Source organism: Nestor notabilis, unplaced genomic scaffold (genome assembly GCF_000696875.1).
Source record: "Nestor notabilis isolate BGI_N333 unplaced genomic scaffold, ASM69687v1 scaffold24035, whole genome shotgun sequence".
Lineage (NCBI taxonomy): Eukaryota > Metazoa > Chordata > Aves > Psittaciformes > Psittacidae > Nestor > Nestor notabilis.
In genome coordinates, this window is record NW_009930121.1 from 4,344 (window position 1) to 16,654 (window position 12,311).

Here is a 12,311-nt window from a genome sequence, read left to right on the forward strand (position 1 = left end):
TTAAATCAACCAAACAGCACGTGTTTCTCCTTTAAAACCTTCTATTCCTTATTTAGAAGAACAACTTTGTGTGCCATAAAGGAGACTTATACTACATAAACTTTTTTTTAAAATTTAATTTCAATTCTCGTTTAGAATGTTAAGTTCTCTTAAACATTTACTTTGCCTGGGATCGTGAACCTTTTCAGTAAATAGTAGACCAGAATGTGATTTTTTGCTTGTGTAGGTCTTGGAAGAATACATAGGGTATTTCACTGAGCAATGACAATCATAGGAGATAGTGTTCAGACAGCACTGTTTATGTGTATACAGTCCAAATTTTGAAGTGTACCATTCTTCAAGCCCAGCACTTAAGTGAAAGAGATAGTAAAGCATTACTGAACTATGGATCTAGCTTACCCTTTTTAAGTACTTGTAGATTTCTTCCATGAATGATAATGCAAAGTATATCCTGGGAAGAGAGAAAATAGCCCTAAAATCCATGTGTACTTCTGGTATATTTCAGTATAATGGACTGTGATTTTACTTTTGTCTTATTGCAGGAGTCTCCGAGATGAATACTACAGTAATGAGCCCACTCACTGTTACTCCACTAGGCTTTATTCCAGACTTAAAAAATGCCACCCTTGAGCCTTTCAATGAGACTGCATGTGAAAATTGGAAAGAGATTCATCATCTTGTTTTCCACGTGGCAAATATTTGCTTTGCAGTTGGACTTGTTATTCCAACTACTCTGAATTTTCATATGATTTTTCTGCGAGGCCTGCTCACCATAGGTAAGAGAATTATTCTGGAGAGATTTGTGACCTTCCTGTGACAGAAATAGCAACTCATGACCATTACAGAGCTGGTCCCTTCAGCTTATGGTGAAACTACAGCTTGTACTCATGTTCATTGTACTCTGCTGAAGGCATTTTTGGTGTAAGTGGGGGCCTGTTCTGACCCTGCCATATCTTTTCTAGAAAGGCTACATGTGCCCAGGTTCTTATGATTTCCCAAAAATGTAACTTACAGTTTCAAACCTATGAAGGTGTCAACTTGAAGCAAGTGTCCCCTGTTTACTTCAGAGGTGACTGGCTGCTTAAAATTCATTAAATTCCAAATCTTAGTTAAGTCTATGGATCCTTAAGACCTTAATTTTAGGTTTCAAGTAGGTACTGGGAGTGTTTATTTGCTGGTGCACTGGCTTACTATGACTGCAGTAGGCAAGGTTTTCCTTGGAAAGCTTGATGTCAGCCCACATGTTTTTTGAATGTGGGTTCAAACGTGCGGCCCTTGTGGGTCACTAGGGCTATTTTCATTGCCAATTTAGAAATGCGTATAGTTGATATGGAATACAGTCTGCGTTACCCTGAAGTCAGTCCTATTTATTCTACCACTGTAGGCATCTTGTGACACCAAAATTTTACTTCAGAAGAAGAACTAAATTTGGCCTGTTTGAGGCTGAGCAAATGTGGTTTCATTTGTAACACTCTTGCAGTCCCACAGCTCTTTCAAAGCTCCTGTACTTTGGGACAAGGCCTTTGTGATCAAAGGAAGAGTAGTAAATCAGTACAGTGTTAAGAAAGATAAACCTGAGTGTATGACAACACAGAGCATGCTTAAATATTTTTAAGTGAGCATGCTTATTCGTGTAGTAGGCTGCACTGATGACCAAAGGTCTAAGTGTTCCAAGACCTTTTATCTTTGTAGTTCTTGTTTTAAAAGCAAAAGGAGCTGTGCACTCACTGGCCTGCTGCTTTGATCTGTGGGTCTTGTATTTTGAGCAGACACAGAGTCAGAGTTTTGCAAACTGAGGTGGCAGCTAGAAGCAAATTTACTCTGGGCAGCATAAGTAATGAAGCCTGGTTCCTAGCAATCCATTCCTTTTGCTTTGGTGCTGCCCCCCGCTCTGTGCTGCTCCACAATATTGCTCTTCTTCAATACTTCCAGACCTCATATCCTCCCCTTCCTTGTAGTCTAATAAACCAGCTGATCAAGAGACATCATATTTTGATTTTTCTGATCCATATGGAAGTGGTACCTGGCCAGTTAACTACTGAGACACAATAGATAATACTGAGTTTATGAATTCAGTGTCATCTTCAGGGAGAAAGGCGAAGGGACACTAATTTGGCACCCTCTCCTTATTGTCTTTGCGTAAAACTTAAGGGAACCTCTACAGCCATCTATGTTGGGTGGTAGGCTCACATTTATCGCTGATGCATAATCTATCATTTGATAACTATTATCTTTGTAGGCTAAAAATAGAATCCCTAATCATATAGCATGCCTTATCTTCTAAAGCAATTGTCATCATTCAAAGTAAAGCAACTAAAAAAGAATAGGCGTTTGAAATTTTCTCTTTGATGTCTTACAAGAGAATTCAGGTTCCTGCTGTGACTTTGTCAAAATGCAGCAATGATACATCCTTTAAATTTTCAAAAATATCTGTGTATGACTTTAAGAGATTTTTGTGCAACTACTGCTCAAGAGTTCGATATGAATGTTGTTATTGGGAACAGCAAGCATTCATTTCTAGGCTCTTGTTTGTCTAATTAATGCAATACTGGTAATAAAGTTTTATGATCTGCTTGATTATTATTTTTTGTATTTAAGATACAATTTTCCCCATCCCATTTCTGCTTCATTTTAGTAACAGACCACTGTGGGCTGTGTCTTTATGCTTTCCCCAGTCCTGATCTGAATTAACATTGCTTCAGTATTGCAGTCCCATGCAATAGGACTGCAGTCTGCTGTCAACCTGCTCTCGGTGCCTGTTTGTACCATTGCAGTGATTAGCTCTGCTACCATTGCACTCATTGATCCACAGATCCTAGCTGTGGTAAAGCTTGTAGGATATATTGCTTTTCAGTGTAATTACACCCAGTGGACACATTCTTGATGACTTTGTACAAATGTATTTATTGTTCAGTGAAATATGACTCTTATTTTTTATTTTTTTTTTTTTTTAATTTTACAGGGTGTGCATTGTTCATCATTTGGGCTACACTCTATCGTTGTGCCTTGGACATAATGATCTGGAATTCTGTGTTTTTGGTTGTCAACCTTTTACATTTCATATACCTAGTGTATAAAAGAAGACCGGTATGTATAACAGCTAAATTGCACAAGCAGTCTAGTAAGATGCAAGGAAAAGGAAGTTTTGCCCATGTTTGCTGTGCAAACCAATGAACTACACAGCAGTTCTTGAATTAGACAGGCATTCTTTTGGACAAAGTTAGCTACTTCAGAAAGGATCCAGACCATAAGTGTGATCTGGTGCAGTACATTATTATTTCCCTGAAATCCATATTGTTGAAAAATGATTTGACATTAGAAGTTACTGTTGGCTGGTTTTGGCTGTTGTGTTCGGTTTTGGTGGTAAGGAAGGTGTTACACTCGTTCTTTGCAGATAGACCAGATGTAGTAGTTTGGGGTTGGTATGTGGGGGTTTTTGTCATTTTCTCCACCCTCCCACCCACAAGAGTACCTGCATACAGGTCTCCTGAAATAAAATCCTACTAAGATACTTAAAATAGAGCATTCCAGGACAGTAGGTTTTTGAAATCAGGAGTTTGGGATGGATCAAATTTTCCTACCTCACTTTTAAGTCTTAGAAATCCTTCGTGGTGGGAAGGCAGACCAGTAACTGACAAGTGTCCTAATAGGCAGTTATTTCAATAGAGAAACAGATGCTGATGTCCATTTATAAATGACCTTCACACTCTTTGCTTTGCTTTGACAAGTGGTTTAGCCCATTTATTCTGTACTGCCACGTTCCTTTCAAATGCAAATGAAAGGTAAGTAACATAGAACTACCCTTTTTGAACATCTGCAAGACTCAGAAATCAGCAACAAAATTGAGTAAGTTGTAGGAAGAGCAGTATTAACTAATATTATACTTCTTTTTATTCCATTTAGTGCATCTATTTAGGTTTTGAGGGTCAGAGGGTCATGCCTGAGAATTTTGCAACTTCTTTTGTTGCTTTCAGAACGATGCATTGGGATAACTTCCGTCAAATGCACTGTAAGAATATATTTGAAATGTATACCAAAACCACAGGATTCTTTGCCCTGTCTTCAACTAAATGTATATCCAGTAGAAAATAAATTTATTTTGTTAGTCTTATTCAACCAGAAGTGTATTCTGATTCTGCAGAATGGTTAGCAGCCCAGCCTTCTGTTGGTATATGCACATAAGAAGTAGGTAATCTTTAATGTAGTAGTTGCTATTATGTCCCAATCAAATATTAATGAAACACTAAATGTTCGAAAGATTAATACTACATTTTGTAGCTTCCAAAATCTCAGGCAGGTAGATTTATAATGTGCAGATTACAGGAATATATATGGGGTTATATTATCAGCAAACTATCTCTGCCTTTACCCAAAATCAAACACATTCTGTGAGTGTGTAACAGCTGGTACAAAAAAAATCCCTCCAAAACCTAGCTGTAAGGAAGCTCTTCACCAAGATAACACAACCTGTGTAAGAGAACAGCTAGGCAATTGGCAACCTTATTTCCTGGCAAAGCAGCATAAAGCTTGACTTCCGTCTTGCCTAGGAAATGGCTTAAAACTAGCTAGGCTGATCTACTACTGCACATTTATAGATGTATAGTAAATATTTCTAGTAATTTAAATTGCTCTTGGAGAATAATCTTCCCAGTTAAAAGGTACTTTCCTCTTCAGTTTGTATTACAAATGCTCTTATTAAAGCTTAGTCAATCTGTTCATGTCATCATGAAGACACAGCATCATGGTGAAACTGTGCTGTATTTCTACTAGTTAGCAGTGGTCACGCTGTCCAGTGCACCACACAAAATAACAATCATGATAATGTAGAGCCAGTGAAGCCAGACTCTACTCATGTTTGTTTTTACAATTAGATATCCCGTGGAGGTACTCTGGTTTTTAATATGGGATGAGCTTATGTTGGGTTCTGTTCCCTCAGTGGAGCCTCCAAGATAGCATGTTCTGCTTTCCCTCAACCTGCCTACCAGTTTAGCTTTTTAATGTCATCTTGAGGCTTTATCACATGGGACAGGAGCTGGCTGACAAAGTAAAAACTTATTGCAGAAGGCAAGAGCGACAGCTGATGTAAACTCATTTTCCCAGAAAACCAAGCCTTAAGATTTAACTGTACTTTTAAAAATGAGTTGTGGCATGTGCATGTATCTGTAGAACATGGGTAATGGTCCTTGGATTCATACCCATCCAACTCTTTCCAAAAATCTAAATAAAAGGTTATTGCAGAATGAAGGAATATCTTGGGAAGAGGACATAATATTTAGTTGTATATTAAAAACTGTGTTGGTATTATGATATAGACTTTCTTCTGTTAAAGTGCCAGCTATTTTCACTAAATCCTCTAGTAAATTTGTTAGCAGAATTATTTATAGGAGTTTGGATAAGTGGTAGAAGTGGATGAAGTACTCGGAGGGGGGAGAGGCGGGGTAAAAACAAGGAATTATGTAAGGATATGAAGCTTCACTGACAAATTGTCGGTTACCAAAGTTGGTAGAAAATTGCCTGTAGAGAAGGAGGACAGGAGGATCTGCCTTTAACTTTGCTCTCCATTTCTGTAGCCCTTCCCCACTGGCTATGTAACCACAGCAGAATTGTGGTGCTCAACACTGTGCGCCATACTCACGTGGTGTGAAACAACAGATATTATACAGAATAAACTAGTATTATTATTAGTAGTAGTATTATTATTATACTATTATTATTAGTGGTATTATTATACTAGTATTACTATTTTACTAGTAGTATTACTATTAGTATCACCAGTAGTAATTACTAGTAACTTACTAGTAGTATTACTATTAGTATTACTATTATACTAGTATTAAGCGTAGGGAAATAGACTTCGGTGGCTATAGAATCATAGAATTGGTTTGGGTTAGAAGGGACTGTAAAGATCATCTAGTTCCAACCCCCCTGCCATGGGCAGGGACATCTTCCACTGGAACAGGTTGCTCAAACCCCCATCCAGCCTGGCCTTGAACACTGCCAGGGGTGGGGCAGCCACAACTTCTCTGGGCAACCTGTGCCAGCGCCTCACCACCCTCACAGGGAAGAATTTTTTTCCTAGTATCTGGCCTAAATCTACCCTCTTTTTAAAAACTGAGGTTATATTGCCCCTTTTCCAGTCAGTGGGAACTTCACTGGACTGCCACAACTTCTCAAATATGATGGATAATGGCTTGGCAGCTTCATCCACATCATCTTTTCAAATGCTGTGTAAGTTAAGGATTTCAACTTAAGCAGAGCAAGCTGTCAAAGTAAGAAGAATGTAAAGGAAATGAAAAAAGATGGTAGAAAGGCTGAAATCTTTACCAGTATGGCTAAAAACAACTGCAGAACAAACTCCAGTAGGCAACAACAGTGTATAAAAAGAGGCTAAAGGTTAAACTGCATGTGTCTGCAACAAATTGATAAACTGAATACGTCTACTTGAGTACATGTGTTAACAAAGGAAGGGTTCTACCTACAGTGGTGTTCTTTCAGTATGGAGCACAGATTCACTCAAAGGTTACCATCTGCAGGGCTACATGACCTTTACAACTTATAGCTTAGCCAAGAATTAGTTCTAATAGACTAGCCACCTAATGGTGTTTCTTTGTATATTAAGACCTACAATAATTTCAGTAACTTTATTTCCATTAAATTTAAGAAATTGCAGTATTTATGAATATTACATGAAAAATACTATGCTATTTTAATTAGTGTAATATGTAATAGTTGATGCAATTATTATTAAATCAGGTTGGTTTTTTGTTTTGTTTTTTTAAATATCCACCATGCCAACCTTAACACTAGTTCCTTTTCAGGTTTAGTTCTCAGCTCACTGTCCAACAATAAGATGATACAGAAAGATCTCTTTTTCACAAAGAGCTGAAAAGAAACATAGTGTGTGATATTTTTCTTTTTAATTATTTTTTTTTTTTATTTCCCCCTCCCCCCCCTTTAGGATTTCTATTCAAGGCACACGATTTGGGCAGAACTGTATTTAAAATAGTCTCCTAGACGTATATGTTGACTCTGCACATCCCATTATGATCAAAATATGGTATTCCACCAATTTAATGGACAACAAAAGCGGCATAGTTGAATTTTAATTTTCCTCTTTCTTGTTTGGCCAGGTAAAACCTCTCTGGCATGTGGGTCATAGATAGCCATTTAAACCTGACCTTTGTAGATGTGCACACTCCTCTTACAAAATACCTTTCTGTGATGGTAAAGCTTGCAGCATATGCATAGTGCAGATCAATGACCCCAGCTTCATACTCCAGTTCTTGAATGAACTGAGGGAGTTTACAGGAACAGTCTTCCATGTGAATACTTTCTAGACACTCCTCCTGGTGAGACTGGAGTTTCTACTAGAAGGAACCAGCCTTAAACCAAATGTCAGTTCTGTTGACTCTAAAAATGAATGACTAAACCTTGACAATCTCCATAATTTTGTATAGAGAACAAAGTAAAATCATGAAACCACAACCACAGATGTCTTTACTGAATCTCTCTTTTTCTTCATCTTCTGCAATATTGAGCTGCTTTCTAAAGACAGAAATGTGCAGGAAATAGAAACAGTAAAGTGTAGGAGGAATATCAAATAGTTTTAACTGCAAAGTTCTCTACATAGGCATTGGCTGTTTCTGAGGTAGTCTCAGTCATATTCTAGTGCTTGTCCTGAAACACTACGTTGTTAAGGACAAGGGTGATCACAGAAATGAAAGGCCTCTAAGAGGAAGCACAAAATACTCAAGTATAACAATTAAGAGTACTTTCAAAGAGTACAAATAACTATTTGTGGTCTCTGCTTCTGTGACAGTAGCTTTATGTCATGAAGTAGGAATTGGAATTATCTTGTCTTACTTCATCCATCTCCATCCAGAGTGATTCAACCCACCCACTCAATATCTGTTTAAGATGTGACAGTGCCATCCTTCTTCACTGGCTAGAAAACAAGCCTACACAAACATTGTAAATTATTAGCCTAGTGTTACAGTCATAGGTGCTTCATTGCTGCTTCCTATCAGTAAGGGGAAAAAAAATCAAATTCATTCGTACTAATCTAAAGTGGAAAACAATGGAGAACTGGAGTCTGGCTATCAAAAGGCTTGTACTCCTACCACTGCAGGTGTGGTCTGGGAACTGTGGGTTCTATATACTTAGTAAATTATGTGTATTTAAATAATAGCTGAAATTATATGGAGACAGGATAATATTCAAACCAATATATGAATTTCTTTGTTTCAGATTGTGATCAGCAAGCTTATTTCAAGTGATGCCTGGTAGTCATGCATGTCTTTTTGATGCATGGTAGTCATGCATTTTAGCTGCCTTACACAGTTTGTGTATTATGAACTTGAAGGCTGTTTTTAGTGATTTTCCTATAGAAAGCTAGAGAAATGGGGGGATAAAAAAGATCTCAGGAACTCATTTTGAATGCGATTTTCTGTCTGCAACTTTTGTATTGCCTATCTCAAAACTGGCTTTATTTAGACATCCTCACAAATTATGTTTTTAAGGAAAGAAAGGACTGAATAATAATCACAAGTTAGTCATATTACAAAACGAATAATTGATATGTTCATGTTTTAAACATTTATTTTATTAAATGGAGCATGCAGAGTAGCAGTGAGTTTCTTTCCTAGCCAGATTATTTCTGTGGTCTTGACTCCATACAACTTCACAGATTTGATTTTTTTTAGTCTGAGTGGAAGCTGCAAGAGCCTAATCGGTGTCTCTACAGAGCTCTGACTTGAAGCTCTGGCAGCATCCCAGAATATTTCAACCGCTGTTGAACAAAACATTACACCTACCCATATGGCTCATTTGGAATATGACCCACAGGCATGACTGGAGGAGCAGTCAGCTGCGCTTGCGAGGGGTGAATAGCCTGTTATGAGGGAGACCAACTAAAGTCTATCTGTGATGTCCAGCCTGATCATACTTTACAAAAGTAGTTATGCCTGCTTTCTGTCTTAAGTATTACACATTAGAGGAAGATCCTGAAACCTGAATTACGTAGTAGTAAAGGGATTGCATTAGCGCTCCAAGCCAAATCCTGCCCTCATGCCTGTGTGCATTGTTTTGGATTCAAGAGTCTTGGGAACTATTTAAATATTCATCTGAGAAAGGACTTTATCTTCCTTTGAGTAACAGTGGTCATATATAGAAAAAGGTGCAAATTAAATAGGTATGGCTGTGAAAAACGAGGGAGAATAACCTGTTGGCAAAACGTTAGATGACTTTATCTAACCTCACAGGTATATGAAATGTATTTTGAAATTAAACACTTCAGGGCAATCCCCAACACAATACAATTTCTCTCGTCAGTTTAAATTTAATCCTTGTTTTGTCCATGTAGATGTCCTCTGAGGTGCTAAAGAATGTGGCATAAGGAACATACATTCAGGAAATTAAAAACCTGAGTTTCATATAAGTGTAGTCACTAGTGTCAGATTGAATTGGTAATTGGTTCAGTGGGAAACCAGTGTTAACTTCAGGTCAGGTGACATACTAGGTGTATGTAAGTCCATGAGCCCTGAGTGCAGGTACCTGCGAGTCCTGATGTCACTGTGAGGCCATTCCTGATAATCTTTGAACAATACTGGTGACCAGGAGTGGAGGAAAGCCAGTGCCACTCCCTCCTTAAAAGAGGGCAAGGAGGACTAGGTGTCCAGCCACCTCAATCTCTGAGAAGGTGATGAAATCACTAATCCTGGAAACCATTTCATTGCACATGAAGAACAAGAAGGTGATCAGGAGCCATCAGCATGGATTCACCAATGATAAGTCATGTTTAACCAACCTGATGACATTCTACGATTAAATGACTTTCAGGACAGATGAGAGTGGTGAATATTGCCTACCTGAATTTCAGTAAGGCTTTCAGCTTGATCTTCCATAAAGACCTCTCAGAGAAGCTGTAGAAGTATGGGCTGGATGTGGACACAGATGTATTGAAAACTGGTTGAATGGCTGGGCTGAGCATGGTAATAAGTGGTGTGAAGTCTAGTTGTAGGTGTGTACTGTGTATCATACATAGTGTGTGGTGCATACACTAGCAGCATAGCCTAGGGGTCAAGGCCAGGTCTGGTCCTGGTTGACATCTTCGTTAATGATCTGATAGATGTGTACCCTAATGACACAAAACTGGGAGGAGTGGCTGATAGGCCAGAAGGTTGGGAAGCCGTCCAAAGGGACCTCAGCAGCCTGGAGAAATGGACCAACAGGAATCTCATGAAGTTCAACAAGAAGTGTGCAATCCTGCACTAGTGGAGGAGTAACCCCATGCACCAGCACATGCCAGGGACTGACCAGCTGGAAAGTAGCTTTGCAGAAAAGGACCTGCAGGTCCTGGTGGGCAAGTTGAACCTGAGCCAGCACTGCGCCCTTGCAACAAAGAGAGGCAATAGTATCCTGGGCTGCATTAGGCAAAGCATTGCCAGCAAGTCAAGGGAAGTGATCCTTCCCCTCTACTTAGCACTGGTGAGATATATCTGGAGTGCTGAGTCCAAGTCTGAGCTTTTCCAGTAGAAAAGAGACCTGAACTTAACTAGAGACAGTCCAGCAAAGGGCCATGAAGATAAGGGACTGAAGCATCTCTCCTGTGAGGAGAGCAGGCCTGTTTAGCCTGGAGAAGAGAAGGCTTGGGGGATCTTGTAAATGTGCATAAATACCTGAAGGGAAGGTGTAAAGAGGACAGAGCCAGGCTCTTGTCGGTGGTTCCCAGTGACAGGACCAGGGACAATGGGCACAAACTGAGATGCAGGAGGCTCTGTCTGAACATCAAGAAACACTTTTTCCATTTTTTTTTTTTTTTTTTTGCTGTGAGGTGACTAAGCACTGGCACAGGTTGCCCAGAGAGGTTATGGAGTCTCCATCCTTGAGAATATTCAGAAGCCATCTGGACATGGACCTGGGCAATGTTACTCTAGGTGACCCTGCCTGAGGAGGGGTATGGATAAGTTACCTCCAGAGGTCTCTTCCAACCTCAATCATGCTGGGATTCTCTAGCTCTATTATTAATCTTGTCTGAATGTTTATATTCTAGCCCTCCTCGGTCCTGATACCATTTCTGGGGCAGAAGTGAATTTATAGGAGTATGGAGACATGTTAGAAAATGATGATAGAATAATTAAATAGAGTAATTTAAATGATTTGAGGAGGCAGCAATTCGCATTTTATTGACGCTTGTTGAAGCAGATAAAAAAGTCAATGCTTTGATACAATTGTGGGTGGTAAAGGTACACAGATACTGTACGCAAAGTTAACAGTAGATTTGGATATGTGTATGGAAAAGAAAGTTTTCAGGAGCTCTCTCACAAGAATTTTGCATGTTTAGCCCTTGAAAACAGATATTGATGTGTGTTCCACATGGGGGCTGCATAAAAATCACAGTGGTTCGTAAACTTGCTTTCAGCTTTGAGGCTGTCTGGGTAAAAAGTGAAGTCTGCAGGTTTGGGATATCCTTTTGTTCAGCTTTTGTGGAAATCTAAAGGCTGAGAAGTCACAAAATAACAGCAAGGTCACAAAAGCAGCCTCCTCTCTCCTGTTTAGAAATCTAATAATGAACTGTATGTGCACAAGTCCATGCGACCTGATGAAATCCATCCACAGGTCCTGAAGGAGCTGGCAAATGAAGTTGCTTGGCCACTGTCCATAATATTTGAGAGGTCATGGCAGTCAGGTGAAGTTCCAGATGATTGGAAGAAGGGAAATGTAACCCCCATTTTCAAGAAGGGGAAGGTGGAAGACCCAGGAAACTACAGACCAGTCAGTCTCATCTCTGTGCCCGGCAAAATCTTGGAGCAGGTTCTCCTGGAAAGAATGCTGAGGCACATGAAAAACAGCGAGGTGTTTGGTGACAGCCAGCATGGTTTCACTAAGGGGAAATCGTGCCTGACCAATTTGGTGGCCTTCTATGATGGGGCTATGGAACTGATGGACAGGGGCAGAGCAGTTGATGTCATCTACCTGGACTTGTGCAAAGCGTTCGACACTGTCCCACGTGACCTCCTTGTCTCTAAATTGGAGAGACACCAATTTGATGGATGGACCACTCAGTGGATAAAGAACTGGCTGGATGGCCGCAGACAAAGAGTTGTGGTCAACGGTTCAATGTCCACTTGGAGACCAGTAACAAGTGGTGTCCCTCAGGGATCGGTGTTGGAACCTGTGTTGTTCAACATCTTTGTTGGTGACATGGACGGTGGAATTGAGGCGCCCTCAGCAAGTTTGCCGACGACACCAAACTGTGTGGCTCGGTTGATACGCCGAGATACGAGGGAAGGGATGCCATCCAGAGGGACCTG

General features: G+C 39.7%; 1 protein-coding gene across 1 annotated transcript; it reads left to right on the forward strand.

Annotated features, from left to right (window-relative positions):
• Positions 1–545: 545 nt before the first annotated feature.
• On the forward strand, positions 546–3,087 carry LOC104406330 (blood vessel epicardial substance-like; the record flags this gene model as incomplete). Its single annotated transcript, XM_010015276.1, has 2 exons — positions 546–776; positions 2,963–3,087. Coding segments are annotated over exons 1-2 (348 nt in total), but the record flags the coding sequence as incomplete, so codon positions are not given.
• Between the last annotated feature and the right edge of the window lie 9,224 nt (positions 3,088–12,311).